Here is a 25,951-nt window from a genome sequence, read left to right as displayed (position 1 = left end):
AGATCTTCATTGTTTTCTCCAACATCATACGGGTTTCCAGAGTCCTCAGATTTCTTGTCTACTATTGAGGCCTAAATGACAGAAGAATGCATGAATTTCTTCAGACAAATCTAGCACTTGGTGATGTGTCATTTCTCCAGTGTTTGGCCGAGTAAAAACAAACACAGAAATATCTAGGTCTTGAGCAGACACACAGCTGAATTCTTGCGCAGCAATTTCAGTTACCCTCAACAGGGCCTTCAACAAGGTAGAAGACCATGGAAAAAGGGCAATAAGTAAACGGCATCCTCAATCTCATACTGTTGAGATCACATCTTTCCCCATCATCACCATTTAACTACAGCTGGTAACAGCACCAAATTGCAAATTCAGAAAGTAGGAGAATCCTTTTTGGAGGATCCTTTTTAGGAGGACGTGTGTTCGTTTCATTGTTACCTACTCCCCCATTCACTTTTCAACAAACTGGGACTATCTAAACTTAAGGTTAACATGTACTTTCCCATTACATTGTTTTTATTTTCCTCAGTTTAACTCTTAGATCTCAATTCTTCTGTTTATTTGTGTGTCAATTTAATGCTTATAAAAATGCCACTCAACATAACTGGAATTGGTGGACAGAGCCCAGCAAAGCAACAAAAGCCTTCACCCCCCAAGGAAGCAACTGGCCACAGAACCCAGAAATCCATCATTTACAGGGAACAAAAAATGAACAATCAGGGACAGTGTGAAGGTCAAGAAATAAAAAAATGAAAGAACTGAATGGGGACACCAAGCAGAGAAACCTGGACAATGACCACTGCTCCGAGGTGGCATTGCAGGAGTCCATGGACACTACCTAGTGGAAGTTCCAGATGGCCAGTCGCACAGAATGAAGTTCTCTATTTTTCTTGGTAATAGGAACAGCATGGACAACTCTCTCATCCCAGATATGGCCTCAAACCTGACCTGAAGGGTGAGAGAGTAGTTAGGTCTCCAAGGCTCATTCAACCCTTGGCCTCTCCACTGAGATGGCCAAGGAGGTTGCCAATTACTGGCAGTAGTGTCTGAGATAGATACGTTTGTGTAAGAACACAAGAACAGCCATACTGGGTCAGACCAACGGTCCATCTAGCCCAGTATCCTGTCTTCTGACCAGGGCTGTGGAGTGGAGCCCAGAGGTGAAGCATGGAGCAGCTCCGGAGCAGTGGAGCTGCAGGTTTTTCCTGGAGCTGGAGTGAAGCCAGAGCACAACTCCAAAGCCCTGCTTCCAAAAGTGGCCAATATCAGGTGACCCACAGGGAATGAGCAGAACAGGTAATCATCAAGTGATCCATGATCCCGTCGCCCATTTCGAACTTCTCTCAAACAGAGGCTAGGGACACCATCTCTGCCCATCCTGGCTAATAGCCGCTGAACTAAATTGTGTAGATTCTTAACTAAGATTGTATAGATTTTTACACCTTCATAACAGCAGAGTATCTTCTGGGAATGAGGTCACCAAACTCATTTCATACAAGCCTCTGAATATGCATCAAATTCAACAACTTCTAATCACTACAAATATGAATTTGAACTAGCAACCTAGAAGTGAAACATTCTGTATTCCATTATCAACCCCCAAGCCATACAGTCCTTTAATCTCAATTCCCTTAAAACACTTGGTCTGGATACCTCTATGAAAGCTAGATATAAATATTTTTATAGAGAAGTTCTAAATGAGATTTATTCCGATTAATTTTTACTTAAGACTTTTTATTTTTAAAATATTCCCCTTTCACTCATATTAATTCTTCCTAAAACACACATTGCAATAAAATATTTATGCAAAAAGTTGTGATTTATTTTAAATGAGGAAAACATGAGCTGATTGCAAAAGGCTTTACTAATAAAGAGGAAAACTATTTTAACTTCTGCTGTTTGTGCCATTAAATGAAAACTACAATGGGAACACACGAAGCCTGCACTGCTCTGGAATAAAATCATTATTTTTCAGGATCACTTTAGCAATGCTATTTTAATTATACACTTTTGTAAAGAGTCCAGTACTTCTGCAATTCAAATACCATCTTGTTTGGGGAACTCACATGGAAATGTATATGAGTGTCTAGATGGGAAAACATACATATTAACATGGGCAAAAAACAGCGACAATTAAAATCAATAAAGGACTTCCAAGTGCAAACAAGCTTCAGAGAGGTACAGTCTAGTGGACTGGGCACAGGACTGGATGCCTGGAACTTTAGGCCCTCAGAACAAGTGATACAGCAATCTAGCGACTCCCTCGGGGCACCCGCGGGGGTATCTAAATGCACCCGCATCCTGGCTGGTGGTCGAGCATCTGCCAAAATGCCGCCGAAATTCAGCAGCGATGCCTCTGGATGATGTCGCTTGCTGCTGACAAGTGATGTCATCCAGAGGCATCGCCACCAAATTTCAGCGAATGCTCGACTGCTGCCACGGTCCTTCGTCTGGCACCCGTCAGACAAAAAGTTTGGGGATCACTGCTCTAGGACCTTGCAGATGCAGGGAGTTTACCAGCTCCCATTTCATCTTCCCCACATGAGATTGCGTGAGGACTCAGCATTTGTGAGGCACTGTAAAAGCGTCAGAAGTCATCATCATTATTCACAGCTCTGTGGGTTAAAATCAATTGCCTCGTGCAAGCTTCTAACGTTTTGTTACTAATCCACAGTAAACAGGCAGCAAAATAAGTAGCCATATCATTTTAAAGCTGCGCAACTTTGGCTTTTTTTTTGGTTTTGGGGTTTTGTTTTTTTTAAGTTTGGAAAAAGACAATTTAACTCTGGAAATGTGCCAGACAGAACACAATTAGAGGGAGCCCTGTATATAGCCACCAAATAGGTACAGCAAGGACAACAGCACTGCAGGCTTCCCCCACACAGCATCACCAGCCTGCTTCAGAGGCCCATGGAGCAGGGACAGGGGGCAAAAGCTGTCTGTCAGGATCTGTACTTCACCACCAAGACTGTCAGCTGCGGTGACTGTGGTTTGGGGATGTCCGCTGTCCATTAGGAACTGGCCAATGACATACAACCCACAATTTATTTCACTTCAGCCATCCAACAGCCATCAGACGGTAGTAACTCTTAGTCACTTCTACCTTGGCTGGATGTGACGCTGAGACAGAGGTGAAACACTGCACATCCACTGCCAACCCCTTGAGCCATCTAGTTCTGCTGTGCAGCATGTTAACGTCACGTGAAAAGCAGAACAGTCTCTTTGGAGTCATCAAAACAGAGAGGTGAGACAGGGCTTTTTTTACTTGCATTTTGTATTTGCTGCCAGCCATGCTGAAGAGACTGGTGAAATGCTTTTAACTGAGCTAAACGTTCTGTTTATCTATTTCAAAATGAAGTGCTGCTTAGAAAGAGATCCTGTTTGTCTCTCTACAGATGAATTTCACTCTTCTTTTTTATTTCCACTGACAGTACAAAAATCTCTCTCTGTATATTACGGGGATTCAAGTTTTTCTTCCACGGTCACCAAATGTTGCTCAACTGTACAAGGAGGATTCAGATTCCCCCTTCCAGCCGTTAGAGTGAGCTTACTTACATCATGTGTTTGGAAAGGAGATTTTTCAACAGAGGAAGTGAAGCGCTTAGCCATGCTGTCCAAGACTATACGGATCAGTGACCCGCAGCAGCATACAGACCACCACTATGACATCACAATTTCCACAACATGGCTAAAAAGATGCACATACCAGGAGAATCTGGAGTTTCAATCTTTGTTAATTTGTTCGGGGAGGGAATTTTTTCTCCTTAATGGTCGACCTTTATTACAATTTTTGGAAATTTTACTTTAGAAACTGGGAAAACCAGGTGGACCACCTGAGATGGAACATTTCATATGCAAGCACTTACCGGTGATAGTAGCAGAAGGCATGCTCATTAGTTCACAGTATATTAGTCAGGGCTTCCATTAACACAACTAAGGGCTCATCAAGGAAGGAAAACGTGAAATCGTTTCATTGCTATTACTCTCCTGGAATGCCACATTTTAACAGCTGGCCAGAGTACAGTCGGGTGACACAAGGCAGAGGAAAGCTTAATACAAGATTAAAAAATATGGACTTAGTGAAGACAAATGTTTAACACAGGTATACTCACCCTCCCTCCGCCCCAAAACCCAGAGTTCATTACCTAACCAGGTTTCTCAACCTGCCACCTAGCGGGCTCCAGCATGAGAGGGTGGCACCAGACAGCAGCTGCATGGGGTTGATGAAACCTGGCATCAAAACAGGATGGCCAAAAATTAAAGAAGCCCAAGTTTAAGAACTCATTTTTAAATTACACTCTCATAAAGAAAAGCCGATCACAGAAAGTTTTGAAGCAGTTTTGATTAATGGTATGAGCAGCTCAAAGAATTAACCCAGAGGACGTGATCACATCAAGTGCCTGCCAGAACACTGCAGTCAAACACAGCATCATGATTTTGGTGTTGGTCAGTTACCCAATGGAGAGGCTACAATTTTACCTTTGCTTAGCCCTTGCTTTGGAAGAACCACAATTTAGAAGATTCTTCCTCCTCAGTTATGATTAAAAAAAATAAAAACAACCTTTCAAAACTTATTTTTTCTATCTGTAGTACATTAAAAGTACCTCCAAGAGCTCAACACGATGTTATCCTTTGTAGCTTTTAATTAGTGTTGTTAAACTGCTTTTTTGTTCCAAAAAATGAGACACAATTCAGACAAGGCCAACACAAAAAGGGCTGTGGAGAGATTGACATGTAAGAAAATTAAACAGGAGGTAAATATGTATAGCTTAGCTAAATGGCAACTAAGTGAGAAAATAACCATCTAACAGCAGCTGTACAAGGGAACATATAACTAGGAGTGATGGGACGAAATCAACGGAAAGAAAATTTAAGCTGAATATTAGAAAAAAACCCATCCTGACCACAAGAACTAGTAGACTGTGGAACAGTCCCTACAGGGAAGTGGTGGAAACGTCTGTTGGCGGACTCTGAAACTACACCAAACAAAGCACTGGGAAATGTATTGGATGGAGCTAACCTACCTAGCCCCTATGGATGGAATAGATGACCTAATAGCAGGGCCTGAAAAACCATTCACTCACACCAGCTGAGTGGGAAGCCTGCTCTGTTGAAAATGGATATATATCAACTACTTCCAAATCTAAGCTTTCTGAGCATGTTAATAGAGATCACAAGAAATTAAAAGACAGTCTAGTTCTTATGCTTGTGAAGGTAACCATGTAAACATGAACCACCTGTAAACCAATGCAGTACCATTCTCCTGAGCCTGCAGCACACATCACCAGCAGCTTTCCTGCTGCTAAGACCCTTGTCAAGTAGCAGGCATGAAACCGACAGGACTCAGTTTCCCTGCTGCTATTCAGATTCATGTCAATTTCATACTCCAGAAGCTGCTGGCTTGGTAAAACACCTTGGGCAGCAACACAGGTAAGTAGTAGAAACAGATACCAGGGAGGAGTAAAAAACAAAACAAAAACCACCAAAGGCTGGGGAAGGTCGAATGGACACCTCCTCCTGGGTGACCCCAGCAGCAGACAACAAGCACCAGAGGTAGAGAAGAAACAGAAAGCACCTTCCTCTTTCTAGCAGCTACAAGAGTGCAAAGTTCCAAATTTATAAGACCAAGTTCAGCATCTTCTTAATTCCAGGTATCTGCTGTCAGGACAGCCATGCACTCTTCCTGGACCTCACACACAAAGCTCTTTTCTCATCTCTCCCCACTTATCTTATGTAATTACCTCTGAATTAGGAGATGTCTTAAATGTTTCGAGATCCACCTAATAGGTCTTCTCCATCCCTAACTCTATAACCATGCTATTTTCCCCCACGCTAACTATGTAGAGTGAATCTTCTTGTTGCTGTTCTTCAAAACTTTAAATGATTCTACCACCAGCAGTAACTGAGATTACATAATTTAGGTGCATTAAACAAATAAAGTTACTGGGCCGTGATCTTACAAATGTTGACACATAAACATTGTTACTCCTATGCATAATTCCAGAGAAATCAAAGTTGTAAATTCCAAGAAAGATTCCAGCGCCCCAGATTCTGATAAAGATGCCAATCACTGTGTACAAGTCCCTTCTACTTAGCCACACAATGCTATCGTTTCTTAAAGTAATATTGCTACTTATGAGGCAGAAATACTAATAAATTTGCTTGCCTGACCAATATTAGAGACTTCCATTAACAATTCCAAAGCTGAAAATATGATGCTGCAAGTCGCTGAGGACCTCCTGCAAGGTGCTGAATACTTTCTGCTCCCATGGCCACTTAACCACCATAGTCAGGCTCTACAGTCTTACTGTAAGACAATTTCTATTATAAACCTGGTTTTGATCCAACTCTAATTCAAATTAAAAATTCTCAAACCTGACCTATAATGCATGCTTCATTTTACTCCAGAGAATTTGGGGAAAGTTGGTTCATTTCTGGTCTGCTCACAAATCAAATAGATTGGCCTAGTTCATGCTTGCTAAAAATTATTTTCACATTTATCCCCAATGAAAACCAGGACTTTGGATGACTTAACTTTTTAGAGTGCCTATTCTTCGGAAATTTAGTTATTTTTCCACTAACAAAGTCTACAGGCATCCTGGTAAAGCAAATGCCACCTGCTTCGTATATCCAGAGATCAGGGAAGATAGACACAAACACACACACACACAGATATTCCAGAGCCCAGTGGTTATAGCACTGACCTGGTAGGTGAAGATAAAGGGTCCAGCCCCTCTGGTCCAATCACGGTTTAATTACTCACGCAAAGAGGAACAGCTTTGAGAAGAGAGATTGAGGCAGGCTCCACATCAGACTCTCCCATAGCTCAGTGGTTAGCACACCCTAACCCTCTTCTGCCCCGCTCAGGCAGAAGAAAGTGAATCTTCGCCTCCCGCATCCCAGACAAGTGCTCTCTGCACTGGTCTAAAGGTATACGGTGGGCCCCACCACCTCTTCCCAATTTTGTGCAGTGAGGCAGGGATCTAACTCATGCCCAAGTAGGTTCTTGCAGGAATGATTACTGACAGAGATAGGGGCCTCCCTGCCGCCTGGACTTAGGCACCCGGACTAGTGGATCACTTTCCTCCTCCACCATGTACTGTACAGGTAGCTGAGGTGCCTACCTCAGGCTTTGTGGATCACAAAGTTGTTCCTGTAATTTTCTAGGGGCCTAAAAGTTAGTCCTCCTGACACCGAGCATTGCAATGCTCAAGTTCCTTCATGGATCCAGGCCTTACGGTCTAACTTAAAAGGAAAGATGTGACAAGTGGATGCAATCGATCAGAAGGAGGGTGGGTAACAGTGATAGGAAAATATGGTTACATACACTGTGCACCATCTACATCAAGAAGAAAATTTCAGTGACAACTTCTGGCTACCTGTCTACAGTATGGAAAACTCTAGCAGGCAGATATAGCAGAAGTTGTCTTAGTTATTTAAACTACTGAATTTACACTCCTAGTCTTTATAGACACTCAAATTTCTGAAAATCAGAAGAATGGAATATTAACATATTGTACAAGATAAATAGCATGTTGTGGCTGCTTCTGACTTCACTGCAGTATAACTGGAGGCCAAATACACAACTGCTTTATTTCTCTCCTGCAGAATGCAGCAAAGCCACTTGTTTGTGACTAAACAGTTAAACTACGTTATTCAATGCAGGATGTTGTTCCCTTACTTTATGCAGCTTTTTCAGTGCTGTCAACAAAACAATGTGGATGAAAACCACAGGAGTTTCATTTTGTTGTATGTATCCATCTAAGTTTTGTACACTGCAGGGTTTGAAGTTTTCTACTCCACTGGTGATGCAACTATCAAAACATCACAGAAAATACTGGAGTCTTCCATAAATAACAGTAGAGGACGACACTGCTGCAACATTATATTTGCACATTTAAGAGAAAAAAGAAAATGAGCCAAGAAATGCAAAATTCAAAACCTGCACAATATTAACTCAGTCAAGAGGTTTTATGTTTTATAAATATACTGTTTAATACACTATAAAAATACCATCAACTTGAAATCTAGTCAATTTTCTGAAACCTGAGTTAAAATTAGTTTCTGATATGATAACTGCCCGAGCCCTCTTTTGGACTTTTTAGTTTTATAATCACACTTTATTTTACAAAAAAAATTTCTCACTGCACTGTTGCTGTGTGAAAGATACATACATATCAAGGAAACTGATTATATACAGACAGCAATGAAATTGACCAAACACACGGACAAAATTTTATATTTTTTCAGTATACTTGAAATATTTGACATCTTAAAACCCCAGTCATGCAAACTGCTCCTTGCAGGCATCACCCCTAGACCTACACACAACCCTGTTGAATTCAGCCACGTTCTGCACAGGGTACACTACATGGCAGCCATGAAGGACTGGGTTGTTAGATGTTAATTGTAACAATCAGTACAAAGTTTTCAGACAGAAATAAAATCCTTAAGTGTCCCTTTACAACTTTACAAGGAAGGCTTAAGAAATACAAGAATAGCAGCACTGCATATGTGCAACCTAGCCAGCTTAACTTTTGTATTTCATAACCTCGTGATTTGAAATGTGTGATCTTAATGTTACATTAACATCAATGTTTTGCATTTAATTAATGTCAGCATTAACAATCCCAATTAGAGTTTGAAGTTCAAATTATTTGTAGCAGATTCTACTGCATGGGCTCAGAAATGATTCTTCAATTACTTATACAAATTTAGACAGAAAGTCAGACTCCCGCTAAACCAAGTTTTACTTTTGCTCCACTTTTAAGTGCTCATTAAACCATTGTGTCTTGAGGGCTTGCAGCTCTATTTGGTACAGCATTTCAGTAGTTTCCAACAAAAAAGCAACTTCAGCAGTAATCTCTGATCTTGTGTATTGTAGTTATCCACCTTGAACAAGCTGGCATCTCACACATGGAAGAGAGGGAGGAGAATCTTGTGGTGAAGGCATTGGTCTAGGATTTTAGAGATTGGGGTTCAATTATCCGCTCTGCCACAGACTGCCTGTGTGATGTTGGGCACTTGAGTTCATTTTTCTGTGCCTCGGTTCTCCACCTGCAAAGTGGCAATACCACTCCCCTACTTCACACGAGTGTTGTGAAGTTAAACCTGTTACTGGTTGTCAGGGGTTCAAATACCAGTGTTAAACACCACAGAAGGTCTTGAAAAGGAATTAATTATAGACTCATAGAAGAAGGTTGAGGGGGGATATGATTGCTCTTCATAAATATATCAGAGGGATAAATATTAGGGCAAGAGAGGAATTATTTAAGCTTAGTACCAATGTGGACACAAGAACAAATGGATATAAACTGGACACTAGGAAGTTTAGACTTGAAATTAGATGAAGGTTTCTAACTATTAGAGGACTGAAGTTCTGTAACAGCCTTCCAAGGGGAGTAGTGGGGGCGAAAGACATATCTGGCTTTAAGACTAAGCTTGATAAGTTTATGGAGGGGATGGGCTGATGGGGTAGCCTAATTTTGGCAACTGATCTTTGATTATCAGCAGGTAAATATGCCCAGTGGTCTGTGATGGGATGGGATCTGAGTTACTACAGAGAATTCTTTCCTGGGTGCTGGCTGATGAGTCTTGCCCACATGCTCAGGGTGTGACTGACTGCCATATTTGGGCTCGGGAAGGAATTTTCCTCCAGGGCAGATTGGCAGAGGCCCTGGAGGTTTTTCGCCTTCCTCTGCAGCATGGGGCACTGGTCACTTGCTGGAGGATTCTCTGCAGCTTGAGGTTTTCAAACCACAATTTGAGGACTTCAATAACTCAGATGTAGGTTAGGGGTTTGTTATAGAAGTGGATGGGTGAGATTGTGTGGCCTGTGTTCTGAAGGAGCTAATTTAGGCAAAGAAAGGACAGATCCAGATGTCTTTACCTAGGAACTCTAAGCCTAGAACTCATGGGATTAAGTTATCAGCATTGTCCATTAACTCCCAAATACAGATGTTTAAGGATAAGAGCCTTACTAAGGAAGGGCTGTCGCAGGAAGAATTTACTGTATTGACAAGATGCACATCATGAGGGCTGGTGATTGAATCATTATGAAACACGAGATGTTGGCTGAGTGGTAGAGCTTACTGGCTAGACCGATGTTCCAATCCAGCATAAACACCAACATTCTGAGTCAACTCTCAAAGCAGACATGCCTGACAGATAAAGGCAGAGGGTGCAAAGGCAGAGGTGAAATGGAGACTGAGGAAATTGTGCACAAGTTTGCTTTGCCCTCATTCATTTCAATAAATGGGGGACAGAGCCTGAAACGAGTGGAACCAGCTGCTTGCTGCTCTCAGCTGTGAGAGTTTGTCTTGTGTTTGAATAATCAAGGCTGATACTGTAACAATGGATAGAGGAAAGATGGTCCAGTGGTTAGGGCTAGGGAGACAGGTTCAATTCCTCTGTGACCTTGGGCAGGTCATTTAGTGTCTCTTTGCACTTCAGTTCCTCATGTGTGAAATGGGGATGATCATACTTCACAGGGCTGTTGTGAGAACAAATGCATTCAAGATCGTGAGGCACTCAAATACCACAGTGATAGAGGCCAGGTAAGTATGAGAAAGGAGAAAGTCTTTTTCCTACAGCACTTACAGGCTCTGCAGACCTGAGCTCTTCTGATATCAGGGTACAAAGTTTCTGAAGTCAAATCTTGGCAGACTCATCTAGCCTTTGCAGAACCAAACTGTTTACTTTAACTATGGTTGAAATAGCTGAGCTTCCACTATATTGCAGTGTGCTGAGACAAGGGGTCATAACAGCGTGACATCCCTGCATAGAAGAACATACAGAACAGCTAGTTCATGTGTATTTCATGATTTCCAGTGGTCTAATACCTATTCATAACTTACTGAGGTTTGCACTCATGTGTTGAACTGGCTTGGGGGTTATTTCTCACTGTGTTGTATAATCTTGGCTTTACTCTCCCTCACCTGCACTAAATACAGACAAATTGTCTAGAGTGTTACCTCATTTTTAGTGTGTTAAATAGACTTGTTCTTCTGTTGGGGGTAATTAACTCAAATTGGGACAAATAAATATGTCAACAACCAGTACAGACTTCTCACCAGTTTTTGGCAGTGCCTGTGATAAGGCTGCCAGCAAACTGCTGCCACAAGCATCAACTGTTTCAGCACGGAAACTTCAGATTCTCCAACCAGGTCCTCTCCTGTTATGCCCGAGCTCTACTAGACAGACTCGGCAAATGTTCAGCTTCCTCGACTGTGCAGTTCTCTCACCTATTCCAGACAGGAGATGACGTACCCCGTAAGAGGTATACCAATTGTATGCATTAACCAGTGGAATGGCTCCAAAATACACACCATGCAGCAATCTGCTCAAGAATTCAGTGTCAAATTATTTGCAATGAGAGGGCACTATTTCCATCTTTGCTGGGCAAACAAACATGGGGAGCAGAAGGAACTGCAGGTGACTGCCAATACATTCACATACTGCAAACCTTTACTACAGCAAAGCCTCACACTGATTTCAACTCTCACCCTCAATTCCTCTCCGGGCCGTCTTTAGTCTCTTTGCAAAATATACTTCCACGAAGCAGTATGTCCTTTTCCATGTCTCTCCTTACCCTTTACCCTCTTCACTGCTGTCTCCCTAAGTCTCCAAAAGAGAGGTGCAAGAATGGCCAAAAAGAGGGATGTAGGGATAGACCCAGCCAGCCAATACAACTAATAGAGCAGTAGTCCTGCTTCATTACTGCATTCACACACGTGGGTCAGAATATCACCCAAACAGCTCCAAACTGTGACTTGCACTTCAGTGCTCTTTGTACCACAGCTCTGCCCACTGGAGTTATTTTGTTCTGTATACTCATCCTACAAATCACCTTTCCCAAATTACTCCCATTATGTGTATCCAGAACGTAGGTTTGCCCTGTAGAGTACGTCTACACAGCAAAGAAAAACTCCTGGTTGGCCCATGACAGGTTGCAGGGGGGGCGGGGAAGCAGCATGTGTGTGTAGATTTCCAGGATTGGGCTAAAACGCAGGCTCTCAGACCTCACGGTCTACATAGCAATGAAATAGCCCCACAGCCCGAGCCAGCTGGCATGGGCCAGCCGCAAGTTTTTCTTTGCTGTGTAAATATACCCTAAGAGTCTCATCTTGTCTTTGTGGGTTCTGCACCTAGAAAGGAAAAGTCTCTGCTTATACTTGGGTTTCTTTTTTCCAATACCATATCTGAAGAGGGAAAAAAAAGATACTTGAAATCTTAACTGGCCATTGGCATTCTATTGGAAACAAAAAGAGCATTTAATGCCATGAGTTGACAAGGGAGTTAAAGAAACGGGGGTGGGAGGGAAAGGAGAGGGAGAGAGAGAGAGAGAGAGAGAGAAAAACAACCAAACAAGTTAGAACATTAAGCATTTGACTTCAATCCACAAAACCAAATTCAATATTAAGGCAGAAATTCTTTCCCTAACCTACACAGTATGCCTAGGTATTGGAGAGAGCTCCAAATAGATTATACGTACTGAAATAAGTAGACATAACAGACAATTCTGAACCTATCTCAGAACTTCCTTACTACTGTAGTTTTAAGTTAATTCATTTGCATGCCTATTTGTATTATAGGCCCCAACCAAAATCATAGCCCTGTTGTTCTGCGCGTTGTATGGCACACAATGGAGATAGTCATATCATTACACAGTAGAATTCCTAAAGAACTGCTAAAATTTTAATTCACATGTGAAAGAAAAATCTTAAAGGAGACATCCTTTAGCCAAGGTAAAAGAGTTGTACCTTAATTTTCTGATGAACATGCCTTAGTGAGTCTGCAGTACCCATGTCTGCATCATCAGGGATACACACTATATCTAATTTCATCTTTGTGTCTAGGTTTAGTAGCTTCTGGACTTCTTTGGTTGTAACCACAATGACCTCTGTAGTAGAAAAGAAGAGAAGGGTGAGGGGAAAACAACAAGGCAACAAATATTAATGTATTCATCTATCCAACGCACAGGATACACACACACACATTTTCAAACTTTCTCCAACTTCCACTGTGCTTTATGAATGGATTTAGCCCTTTAGCAGAGTTCTTCAAATCCAAAAAAACTAGTTCCAGATTAATAATAATAATTAATTTCACAGATTAATAAATTTCACAGAACTACATTTTTGACAGACATGAAAGTAACCTCTTGTACATTTTTTTTTATTATAAGAGACAAAATCACTGCTCATAAAATTTGTTGCTAACACAACGATAGGCAGAGTGGTAAATAATGAGGAGGATAAGGCAGTCACACAAAGCAATCTAGATTGCTCAGTAACCTGGGCCTGCCTAAATAAAATTCATTTAATTACAGCCAAATGCAAAGGCATACAACTAGGAACATACAATGCAGGCCATACTGACAGACTGGGGAACTGTATCCTGGAAAGCGATGACTCTGGAAAGGATTTAGGGGTCATAGCCGATAAACAACTCAACAGAGCTCCCAAGGCAATGCTGTGGCAAAACGGGCTAATGCAACCCTTTGATGTATAAACAGGGGAGTAATGAGGAGGAATAGAGTGGTGATTTTACCTCTATCTACAGCACTGGTGAGAAAGATGCTAGAATATTGTGTACCATTCTGTTGTCCACATTTTAAAAAGGATATTGAAAAACTGGAGATAGTGCAGAAAAGAGCCACAAAAGTATCTGAGAGATGGAGAAAATGGCTTACAGTGAGAGACTTAAGGAGCTAAATCTCTTTATCTCGCCAAAAAGATTGAGAAACGACTTGATTACAGTGTATAAGTACTTTCCTGGGAAGAAAATAACAGGTACTAACAGGCTCTTTAATGCAGTGGAAAAAGGCAGAACAAGAACAAATGGCTGGAAGTTGAAGCCAGAAAAATACAAATTAGAAATTAGTCACATTTTTTTTTTAATAGTGAGGGTGACTAACTACTGGAGCAAATTACCAAGAGAAGTAGTGCTTCTCCATCTCTGGATGTCTTAAAATCAAGACTGAATGCCTTTTTAGAAGCAATGCTTTGGTCAAGTACAAGATGTTGGGGCTCAATGTATGGGTAACTATATGAAATTCTATGGTCGGACTAGATCTAACTGGCCCCTTCTGGCCTTTAAATCTATGAAACTATTAAGTAATTTTAAAATATTAACATTGGAAAAATATGAACTAATACAGATGGAGAAAAATAATCTAAAAAACGAACTGTGGAAAAAACAGAGATAAGGACAATTTACAAGTGTATGAATGGTTTCCACGAAGCAGGAAGAGGAATTATTTAGGGTGTTACAAAGGATATAATTTGGAATAATGGATAAAATTAAGAAAAGGAAAATGTAGGCTGAATATGAGGAGAAACTTCTTGTTTGGCTATAGAACAGCCTCCAAAGGGATGGGATGGAAATCCCATTGTTTTGCACACCTGAAGGTAGAAGAGTTAAAGCCAGAATAAATACTGTATTATTTGGCTTGGAAGGATTCGAGTCAATTCCACCATACACAACTTGACAAAACACTTTTCCATTGACAATAAAAGACATTTACAGCAAGCTAGGCAAAGTAAGACAAATGCTGCTTGAGAACTTATACGAGTTGAGTTAAGATATTTACTTTGTATATTTTGACATGTGATGTTGATAATTTGTTTTTTAACAGTTATAAAGCTTTAACTTTTTGAAACAATGTCTACTGTCATTAAGTAATTATTGTCTGGCCCCCAATAATTTCTCACAACTGTTTAAATTTAAATGAAAATTACAGTTTAAAACACATAATTTTACAGAACTGTAAACATTAAAATAAAATCTAAATTATCGTTACAAATAAACATCCATATTATCCATGAAAATTATAAGTTAGGAAAAAAACCACTGAATTTCTGCCAAGCCTGTGTGTCATGCAGAGAACTACCCTACACTGACAGCAAAATGGATAAGTTAACCTATGGGTTAGCAACTGAAAATCTCTCACCTTCAAATCCGCTTCGCTCTAACAAATTTAATGGGTACCAGATTAAAGGTTTGTTGCCTACTGGCAGGAGGGGCTTAGGGATGCTGGAAGTTAGGTCCATCATTCGGGATCCCCCACCTGCCGCCATCACCACTGCTTGAAACTCCATCTTTACAAACTGCAACTGCAAACATAGGGTGTTTTTAGCACCATAGAATAAAACTTTCAACCCCTCCTCATAATCACCCAAATGATACCAGAACATTTCAGTTCAAAGTCCCCCACTTGGGGAAACTATTCATTCCCCAGTACCAAATCAGCCATTCTTTCTTAGCAGATTTCAGACAATAGTTTTCTGATGCTTGAACATTAACAAATTAAACAACACACAAACATGTAATGAAACCTCAAATACCAACAAATGCTGAGATCTTCAGCGTATGGAGAGTCAAGAACGGTTTAGGCCTGTATGTGTTCAAGAATTCAAAATACCAGTTTCTGCCTGGCATGAGCATATTATGTAAAGAAGCAGGGCTGCTACGACATGCAGAGATCCACAGCAGCGTCACCCCCTAACAGCGGCCCAGCAGCACTGGACGGACTGACAGCCCATCCTCTGATGCTATCCCAACAGCACAGAATCTGAGCACCTGGCGTGCCGCAGAGATGCCATTCCCGGCCGCTCCAGCCACTGTGTTTATCAGCTACCAGGCATTGCCTGTGTCAGAAGTGCCACCTCCTGTCAGGGCAGCTCGACCCTGCAACGGGGCACTCGGCACCCCCAACACAGGCCCCCGGGGCAATTCTCACAGTGTTGGGGTCACCGGCAATCAACTGTTACACCCCCGTCCCCAGGCCGGGCCCGGCCCCTTGCAGCACGAGCAGAGCTGGTCCTGTGCAGGGGTGATACCTGCACGCGACCCCCCGCCGGCCCGGCCCGGCCCGGCCCGGCCACCGCCCTCCCTCCCCCCGCAGCGAGGGGGGCCCGGCCCTGCCCGACCCCCTGGCAGGGGATTAGCCCGGGTCTGTCGGCCGGAGAAAAGCGGCTCCTCTGCCCCGCCCCGCCGTTACCTCAGGTGCCGCTTCTACCGGCTTCTCCCTCCCGGGATCCTCGCCCTGACAGGACAGCAATGGCGGCACCGGCAGCTACTGCGCCTGCGCTGCGGTTACCAACGAGCGCCGAGAGAATCGATAAGTGGCCGGAAACTACGGGAGGGAAGATGGAAGTGAGGAGCGCCGAGCTATAGATCCCCCAGGAGAGAAGGCAGCAAGGACAGAGGAGGAGCACAGAGTCATCGATCCCCCAGCAGCAAGCTGCGGGGAAGGGGAGGAGCACAGAGTCATCGCTCCCCAGGAGCCTGCTGCAGGGTGCAGGCCTAGAGAGGGAGGAGGCCCTGGAGTGCAGAGGGGGGGAGCAGCAGGGGTAGCTCCCTGGCTGGGGGCAGAAGGGGCTCATCGAGCCAGTCCCCTGCAGTGGTTGGGCAGGGACGCACATGCTGCAATGGAGGGGGGCTTTAAGGCAGCTGTGGCTCTTGGGGTGGGATCCCCCTGCAGAGATACTCGGCTGGCTAACAGCAGCCCGATACTGCAGGGAGGGGCCATGCCTGGGTGAAGGGGACCCCATTTCCAGTCAAGTGGGGGGGCTTCCTTGCCGGCTCCGTTTCCTACAGTGTCAGAAGCAGCATGCGCAGCCCACGCATTCAAACCTCAGCAGTCAGGCCATAGGTGATCCTGAGATCGGCCTAGCCATCAGGAGATTTGGGGGTTCTTTCTTTGCCTGCTGGTTCCTGAGCTTTAGGGTCACACGTGGCTCCCATTTTGTAGCTTTTCTGCCCACACAGGAGGGCTAGAGGCTTGCCTGCATTTTAAATGGAAGTTGAGATTCTCACACAATTCCAGACACTGGGGCTTTAAGAAACCACCAAATACCATGATAGACAAAAGCACATGGTCAAAACGTGCTGGCGGCATTGTTACCTCAACAGCACCATGTGTGTATTTCTCAGAGTGGAGAATATTCCCCCCACCCCATAAATGTTATGATCGAGTTTGTCAGGAAACACTGAACAAGCCTTGTTAACATCCTCATTTACTGAACTTTAGTCTTTGCTCCAAGCACCATTCATCACGCTCAGGGTTTGTTCCACGGGGCACCTATTGTCTGGTAAACACCTGATTTTATAAGGACAGTTCTGATATTTGGGGCTATTAGGACCCACCCCCTCCCACTTATTAATATTTACAATCTGGTAACCCTACTCCCCAACTGCTGTTATTTTTGTTATTTCCAAATTCCTATTTGATAAGTTGCATGTGGTATTGGAAATATTTTGTGATCAGACAGGGCTCTGTTTCCAATTTGAGCTAAACCGCTGAATATGGACCCCAGACCTCTTTCCTGGCATTTGAACCCGACTTTCCTTCCAAGGCACTCCATTTAAGAAGCATCTGCACTGCTGGATCAATAGAAACTATTTGCACAGATGAATAATATTTTCAAGTCCAATCCAGTAGGGTTCTGGGAAAGAGCCAGAGTTTCCTGACAACAGCTAAAATTATTATAACTGTCTTAATTTCTCCCAGAAGAGGCATTGTTGCAGCCAGTCAGAGACCTCACTGATGCTTGGAAGGATATCTCAGGACCACCAACTAAGCCCACAGGTTACCTTCTGAACTTAGCAAAGCAGACAACCACTGCTTGCTGTAGCAGCCAGAAACCCCTGCTGGCTCCAAATTCGAATCCAAGGAACAGGTTTATTTCAGCATAGGTACAGAATGCCACTCCCCAGGGATCAGTTGGGAGTAACAGGCCAAACAAAGGCTATATATAAAGGCAAAGGCTTTATCTCAGCACACTCTTTTTATACCCAAGAGGACACCTTACTTTTATCATCACCCCCTCCTCTGATTCGTTGCCTAGTAGTTATGGCCATAAAATTCCACATTATACACTAGATTATATAACATATCTACTTGTGACACTCTGTACCTCGGGGGAACATCGTACACCCTCATGTTCATCCCCTTGATTGTGTGGTATCCAGTGCAAAGTTTGTCATGTTGGGTGTCTTCAGAAGGCTCATGAGCATGGTTGTTATAGTGATGTTATAGTAATTGTTGTTACAGTGTTATAGTAATGTTACAGGTTATAATTTAATATATATAGTTATGAGGCTGAATATGTGTCTTCATGGCTTAAAATAAATAAGCCCAGGCAAAAACTCTCCAAGAGTAGAGAGGCAGTTCACACCTCATCAGGGCATGTATGGGACAAACCCAGACCAGCCTCACAGGAACAAAGGATGCTGGCCTAGGCAGCAATGAAAGGATCAATTGGACTCTTGAGTGAATCACCCCCCTTCCTTTGGTCAGTTTGGGACTGCAATGAGGTAATGCTCCCCTGACTCTGAAGGGGGTGGGAGGCAAAGCTAAGAGGGAAGAAGGAACATGATAAAGGGGAGAGATATTTGCCATGCTCTTCCTCTCTTCAGTCTCTACAGAAACCACACCAAGTGACTGAAGCGCTGATCAAAGGGGAGAGCCTGGCTGAAGAGCCACCAGCCAGCCTGTGGTGAGAAGCATCTAAGTTTGTAAGGGCACTGAAAGGGTTAAGATCAGCTTAGAATGCGTTTTGCTTTTATTTCATTTTCCCCTTTCGATGACCTAAATGGCAGCACTTTGGCCTCTGGCGCTGCTCAGAGAAGGGAGCTGCTTATACAACCAAACCCAAGTTAAATTCTGGAGAGCAAAATGCAAGCTGGTGCACAGGAGTCAGCGTGAAAATACGGCAGCGCGTCCTAGAGCTGAGCAGCCCCGGGGCTGCAGGCACAAGCAGCTGCTCTGCTCTGACCGGGGCCTGGCCAGCGGCAGAAGCCCCTGACCCTGAGTCGGGGCATTTCCCACATGAGAGGAGAATTGGTCCTTCTCTCCCAGCCATGGAGGGCAAGACGCTAGAATTGGATCCCAGGTCTCCCATGCACTGCCTGGTGCTCGTGCATTGCCTCTGAGCAGACACAAGATCCCTGGATCCTCCATGGGGAGTGACAGCCCACTGGACTCTGGGAAAGCAGGTCACCAGCAGAGTCAGGCCTGGAACCCAGGTCTCCTAAGTCCCGGACCAGTGCCTGAACCTGGACTGCCCTGCTTCCCAAAGGGCAGCAGGATTAGACCCAGTTCCAGGGGCAAGACTTGATGGGAGTGCACAGGCTGCCTGGCCCAGAACAAAGCAGAATGATCACACTGCTGCTGTGCAATACTAATGCGTAAGGCTCCGTGGGCTGAGCCAGCAGCAGTAGGTATGGGGAACCAGTGGGGGAATATATGCTCAGCCGCTTTGCAGGGCACTCTGTGGCCAGGCAGCTGGGAGCAGTTTCATGTTAGGACAAAGGCCTTGGCTACACTCACACTTTACAGCGCTGCAACTGGGGTGTGAAAAAACACCCCCCTGAGCGCTGCAAGATACAGCGCTGTAAAGCGTCAGTGTAATCAGGGCAGCAGCGCTGGGAGCACGGCTCCCAGCGCTGCACGCTACACTCGTAAGGGATGTGGTTTACATGCAGCGCTGGGAGAGCTCTCTCCCAGCGCTGCCGCTCTGACTACACTCACACTTCAAAGCGCTGCCGCGGCAGCACTCCCGCAGCGCTGCCGGGGCAGCGCTTTGAAATTCCAAATGTAGCCATACCCAAAGTCACCATGGGGTGCTGCATTCCCATCCCGAGCCACCCTTGCCGATAATGCACTGGGACACATCTCATCAGAGGGCTGAGCGCAGAGCCAAAGGAGCCAACGCCCATCTTGATAAGCGACTCGCTCAAAGCCCCTTGTAAGCAACTGATGAGTGGATAAGGCCTCTCCGGCCAGGGTGCAACATGATCTTCCTTGACTGAAACACCAGCCAGCAGAGCACTCCCAGGGCCGCAAGCTGGCTTCGCTGGTAAACTCCACCTCCATGGCTGCACTCAGGACTTCACAGCAAGAACTCAGAGCTCCCTGCTGCAAAAGCCTCGACCACTTCAACTGAAGGGGAATCTCTATTAGCAGTGCAGGGCCTGGGTCACACAGGGAAGCAGATCTGATTCCATCCAGCAGAGGGCAGCACTGCACAGTCACACCAGCCTGCTGAGTACACTGTGGAGATACACCATACCAGGTGTGCTGCTTGCTCCAGGGTGTTGAATTCAAGCTGAAGCAAGCGAGCACCCAGCAGGATCAGGCTGGATTCTTCACCCATGCAAGCTCATAAGAGCTCCTTGCCCTCTACCGTCTTCCCTGCTCCCTGACTCAGTCACTCAGCACCCTCTAGTGCCCAGGTAGGTATTGCATGCACAGGACTCACACCATGCTAGTCAGACAGCAGTGGCTAGCACAGAGGGCTCTTAGCAAACAAAAGATCAGGGCCGCCCAGAGGATTCTGGGGGCCTGGGGCCATCGGCGGCAGGCGGCTCCGGTGGACCTCCCGCAGGCGTGCCTGCGGAGGGTCCGCTGGTCCTGTGGCTCCGGTGGAGCATCCGCAGCCATGCCTGCGGGAAGTCCACTGGAGCCGCGGGACCGGCAAGCGGCAGGGCGCCCCCCGTGCGGCGAAAATCTAGAGCCGGCCCTGTTCGGCAGCGGGGGCCCCTTCCATTCTGGGACCTGCCGCCGAAGTGCCCCGAAGACCCGTGGCGGGGGCCCTCTCACGGCGAATTACCGCCGAAGCGGGACCTGCCGCCGAAGTGCAGCCCGCTCTTCGGTGGTAATTCGGTGGCAGGGGACCACTGCCGCGGGTCTTCGGGGCACTTCGGCGGCGGGTCCCGGAACGGAAGGGCCCCCCACCGCTGAATTACCACCGAAGACCGGGTGGCACTTCAGCGGCAGGTCCCGCTTCGGCAGTAATTCGCTGGCGAGGGGTCCTCCCCCCTGGAGCAGAAGGACCCCCCCGCCGGCAAAGACCGGGAGCGGAAGAAGCTCTGGGGCCTGGCCCCGCAAGAGTTTTCCGGGCCCCCTGGAGCAAGTGAAGGACCCCGCTCCAGGGGCCCCGAAAAACTCTCATGGGGGCCCCTGTGGAGCCCGGGGCCTGGGGCAAATTGCCCCTCTTGCCCCCCCCTCTGGGCGGCCCTGCAAAAGATAGAGGTAAAACAAGCCCCGATGGGGAATCAGACAAGCCACAAAACTGGTTTTCAGTATAAAATTGGTCATTTGACAAAATGAAATGTTTCCTGCAAAGCGCCTGCTTTCTGCAGGAAATTTCAATGTATTAAAGCCCAAACATTTGGCAGTAGCATGGCCCAAAGCCTGCAATACTTCCGTTTGGCTAGGCTGCTATGGAGCCTCATGGAATTAATCATAGTCCAGTTTCCCCTTGTCTCCTTTCTCTTGCCTGGGCCAGGCTTCCCAGCCAAACTACATCTCCCACGATGCATAATGGCCATGGACTCCCAGGATGCAACTGGCATACTTTACCATAGGGAAGTCCATGGTGCACCATGGGAGATTGAGTCCAACCAAGGAGACCAACCTATGGAGGAGAACAGGAAAATGAGGCACTCAAACTATAGCTCCCATGATGCACTGCAGCAGCATTTCCAAATACAGATATTTACAGGCTTTTTAGTTTTCACCAGAAAGTCAAACTTAAGATAGAAATTTTCAACAAAACATTTTTTAAATCAAAACTTTTCATGGAGAAAAAAAAAACAACACTCCTGTTCAGCGCAGGAGAAAGTAGATGCTGTGTTATCTCTGGGGGTCCATGGAATTAGCTGAGGTTTCCTGGCCTCTCACGTCAGTAAACAGTTCAGTGCCAGTTGAAAGCCCTGGATGGAGAGCTTGTTAGCACTGGAGCCCCCCCTACATTTGTTTGCAATTTGAATGTCTTTTTTAGCAAGCTGGGGCAGGATGTGCCAACTCCCTGTTTCCATTTTATCGCCACACAGAGCTCGCCTGTCAGTTTTGTTTCACTCAGGGAGCTAACCTAGGCATTTCTCTGCACACCCATCTCCAAAGCAGCATTGGGCCCCTGATTCCATCCCTGCCCCCAGGACAGCACCCACCATCAGGAGGCCGGGGGAACCCCAGCCACGTCAGAGGAGAGGGTGGTCCCAGCCCGTGCTGCCGTTCTCCTGACCCAGAGAGTCCTTTGTGCCCATTAACTCACCAACTGAGTGTATGGGAGAGCGAGAGGCCTGTCTACAATGGGCTAATCCCCCTGCCGACCCCCATCCTCCTCATTAGGGGCTGCGGTAGGATCAATGGGGGTTTCTCCTCTCACCAACATGCCTTTTTTCTCTGAGGGGAAACAACTTCCAATGTAGCCAGGAAACCCCACCCTCACCCCCTGCACCTCTGCTATTAGCTGCTGGTTTGTTTGGGTGCCATTAATTATCGGCCCTGCCGCTCAGACATCCGCTTGTGGTGTTCTAGGGAAAAGGGGGCTGGTAAAGAGCAAAGGAGAATGAGCAGCTGGAGAAGGGAGCCCAGCCTTCTGAGTGGCTGGCAGGGGCCCCAGGCCTGCCCTCTGCCCTGGGTTCCAGCCCAGGGACCCTGTAACCAGCAGCCAAGTCTACACAGTCCCCACAATGCCTCTGGGATTGACCCTTCCTCTAGGGCTAGGACCCGGGAGCTCATTCCCCCCACAGGCTCTCCCCTTGGCTCTGCTCCCAGAGGGTGCCCGCGGCCTCAGGCAGGCATCGCTACATTGGTTACACTGAGGTCAAAGGGATGGACACTCAGTGTGGGTGTTTTTAAATGGAAGGAGGATGTGGACATACACTGCTGTGTGGGTCCCCGCGCTATTGGCTCAGATCTCTCTGTTAATGCTTTGAGAGCTTAGCTGGCTGGAGCCGTTCGAGGCACTAGCTGAGCCCCCTCAGTTCCAAGCAGGGCCCAGGTGGCCCATCCAGCCAAGGAGCAGCCAATGAAGGGTGCTGGCTGTTTGTCACCGGCGCACCTGCACTTTGGCTGAAGGGGGGTGCTCTGGGCGTGCAGAGGGCGGGAGGCAGACAGAGGGAAAAGATTCATTCCCAAGGTTTTGTTAATAACCGTCTCACTCCTGCCCGACCTCCCCCAGGATGGCTGTGGGGGAAATGCAGCTCGGCGCAGATGAGTCACCTGGCTGGTTGAGGCCTGCCCTCAGACACCCTGGTTCTTAGCTGCCATAAATCATCCCCTCAGCGGCCACCCGCATACAAAGGGGCCCAGTGAGACGCGAGGGGAGGGGGGTTGTTGTTGTTTGTGTGAAATCCGAAGAATGGCAGCTCTCTCGCTGATTACTGGGGGGCCTGATACCCACGCCTGGCACGTGAAACCCGCTGCCCCGTCTACCAGCCATCCCCGAACCGGGGCGAGGCTCTGACATGCCACGACGGGCACTGGGGCGCGGAACCATGATCACGCCTCCCATCAATCTTGCTAGGCCCTGTCTCCAGCCACCAATTTCTTTATGAATCTCCCACTTGGGGAGCAGCGCAGGTTCTTGTTGGAGTCACATGAAAAACGTAATTAACATCAAACCAGGCTTGGAAATCAGACGGGCCTTACGCAGCTTGCTCTGGGGCTGGGCACGGCCGCTCTGACGCAACACACGGCAACAAGACTGCAAAACCAGAAAGTTGTGTCAAATTGAAAGTGCGAGGACGGGGGTAGTTCGGGAGGAGAGAGGAAGTCCCAGGTCGCCGCATCTGCGACCGTTGGCCGTTACGTCTCGTGACCATTCCCGCTGTCTGAGGAAATCACACATCTTGTCATGGGGGTTGGGGAACCCCACGCTACCTGCAACTCAGCCAAAGAGGCGGCCTTGGCAGGAAGCCGGTGGATGTGTGAAATAAATAGCCCCAGGTGAAGCAAGATGAAGAGGACACACGGAGGTTGCTTTTTCCTTTGAAGAAGATGATGCTAAGAAAGGAGAGAATGCCATGTGGGGAAGCCCAGGCATTTGCACAGCACTGGGGCTAGCATCCCCTCCACAGCAGTGGGACTGGCAAAAAGTAAAGGACAGTTTCACCTTTACTCTGCCCCCTGGTGCATACACCTTCAAACCGGACAGCTCTGTAGCGAGTGAGATGGTGTTAAATCAAGCAGTGCAAACTGGTAGAGAGGGCAGTAGACTTGGGTCACCTGGGGCAAATCCCTTCCCCCTCTCTCCAGGCCTCAGTTTCCTTCCCACCCTCTGCCTTCCTTGTCAGAGCTTTTCAGGCAGGGAATCTCTCTCGCTCTGGGTTTGTCCAGCGCCTGGTGCAAAAGGAGAGCTGATATGGGCTGGGGGTTCAGCTGTACTGCAATATCTGACGTACAGTGGGACCGTGGCAGGGAAAAGCCCCGTGTGCTGGGACCGTGTGTGTAGCAGCTGGATTGATCGAGCTGGAAGTGCCCGTCATCTGAGGACACAAAGGCGGTGAAGTTCAAAGGAGATTGACCATACGCCTACACACACACGCTAATGAGAAGGCACATGCAATGCACCTGTGTGTCTAGGAAACCCTGGCTGGCGTAGGATTTAGGACCAGCAAAGGCCTGGGGCCCCCAGCCCATGTCCCTCAAGTCTCTGACATGCTGCTGAACAGTTCCAGCTCCTCCCAGTAGAGGCCACGTGCACCAGGTACACACTAGGCAGCTCGTCACCGTACTGCGGCAGGTGGTTCGCCCCTCGTCCTGAAGGGGGTGCCAGAGAGCACAGCAGGTGGCTCCAGACTATGCTTGCAACGCCCTGGTTACTGACCGGTCCAGACGGGGCACAGAGCCCGTGGGCTGTGCCATCAAGGCAGCGTCTCCTCCAGCCCCCACAAGCAGCTGCTGGCTCTGGGTGGTCCAGGGTCGCAACTCACCACCGAGCACATGGGGCTGCGTGTGAGTGAGGTGGGGGTGCACGGGGGGACGGACAGGTTGTTCTTCTTGGGTTATTGGTGGGGGGGGTGGGGGAATGGGTTGTTACTGTAGGGCTGCTGGTGAGTGCAGAGCCTGGGTGTTGTCAGGTTGTTGGTGAGCATGGGAAGGGTGTTACGGCTGGTTTGTTGGTGAGCCCGCTGGGTCTGGTTGTTGTCAGGCTGTTGGTGAGTGTGCAATGGGCTGCGTGTTGGTTAGTGCTGGGGCAGGTGTTCAGTTTTTGGTGAACACAGGGCGGGTGTTGTTGTCAGGCTGTTGGTGAGTGCGGGGGCAGAGCTTGTTGTTGGGCTGTTGATGAGCTCAGGTGCAGGCGCTGTTTGGCTGCTGGTGACTGTAGGGGCCAGGGGTTGTGGATGAACACAAGGGCAGGGGTTTTGTTGGGCTGTTGGTGAGCGTGGGGGTGGGTGTTGTTGGTGGGCTGTTGGTGAGCGCAGGGGCTGATGATGTTGTCAGGCCGTTGGTGATCATAGGGAGTGGGTGTTGGTGGTGAGCACAGAGGCAGAGGTTTTTGGGCTGTTGGTCAGCGCAGGGGCAGATGATGTCAGGCTGTTGGTGAGCATGGGGGCAGGTGTTGTTGTCGAGCTGTTGGTGATCGTAGGGAGTGGATGTTGTTGGTGAGCACAGGGGCAGAGGTTTTTGGGCTGTTGGTCAGCGCAGGGGCAGATGATGTCAGGCTGTTGGTGAGCACGGGGGCAAGTGTTGTCATCGGGCCGTTGGTGATCATAGGGAGTGGGTGTTGGTGGTGAGCACAGGGGCAGAGGTTTTTGGGCTGTTGGTCAGCGCAGGGGCAGATGATGTCAGGCTGTTGGTGAGCACGGGGGCAGGTGTTGTCATCGGGCTGTTGGTGATCATAGGGAGTGGGTGTTGTTGGTGAGCACAGGGGCAGAGGTTGTTGGGCTGTTGGTCAGCGCAGGGGCAGATGATGTCAGGCTGTTGGTGAGCATGGGGGCAGGTGTTGTCGAGCTGTTGGTGATCGTAGGGAGTGGATGTTGTTGGTGAGCACAGGGGCAGAGGTTTTTGGGCTGTTGGTCAGCGCAGGGGCAGACGATGTCAAGCTGTTGGTGAGCACAGGGGCAGGTGATCGTAGGGCTGTTGGTGATCGTAGGGAGCGGGTGTTGTTGGTGAGCACAGGAGCAGAGGTTGGTGGGCTCTTGATGAGCTCAGGTG

The 25,951-nt window shown here is 47.0% G+C and overlaps 1 protein-coding gene across 4 annotated transcripts in view; it reads right to left on the bottom strand.

Moving 5' to 3' along the window:
* The window catches only part of EIF2B3 (eukaryotic translation initiation factor 2B subunit gamma), a 133,880-nt gene extending 117,764 nt beyond the window's left edge, over positions 1-16,116 (bottom strand). For 2 of the 4 annotated variants that reach the window (XR_007775353.1, XM_050961180.1), the window contains exons 1-3: positions 16,001-16,116; positions 14,951-15,113; positions 12,759-12,898 (exon numbers count right to left, since the gene is read on the bottom strand). Coding sequence is in view for 3 of the 4 variants with exons in the window: in XM_050961180.1 (XP_050817137.1) it covers positions 12,759-12,898; positions 14,951-15,098 (288 nt within the window). In the remaining variant the exon portion in view is untranslated. Of the gene's footprint in view, positions 1-12,758; positions 12,899-14,950; positions 15,114-15,579; positions 15,715-16,000 lie in introns of those variants that run through there. The other 2 variants (XM_050961181.1, XM_050961182.1) reach the window with 2 other exon arrangements.
* Positions 16,117-25,951: the final 9,835 nt, after the last annotated feature.

The sequence above is a fragment of the Gopherus flavomarginatus genome, chromosome 7 (assembly GCF_025201925.1).
Source record: "Gopherus flavomarginatus isolate rGopFla2 chromosome 7, rGopFla2.mat.asm, whole genome shotgun sequence".
Classification (NCBI taxonomy): Eukaryota; Metazoa; Chordata; order Testudines; family Testudinidae; genus Gopherus; species Gopherus flavomarginatus.
Note: the sequence above shows the minus strand (reverse complement) of the source record. Positions and strands in the feature narration are given on the sequence as shown.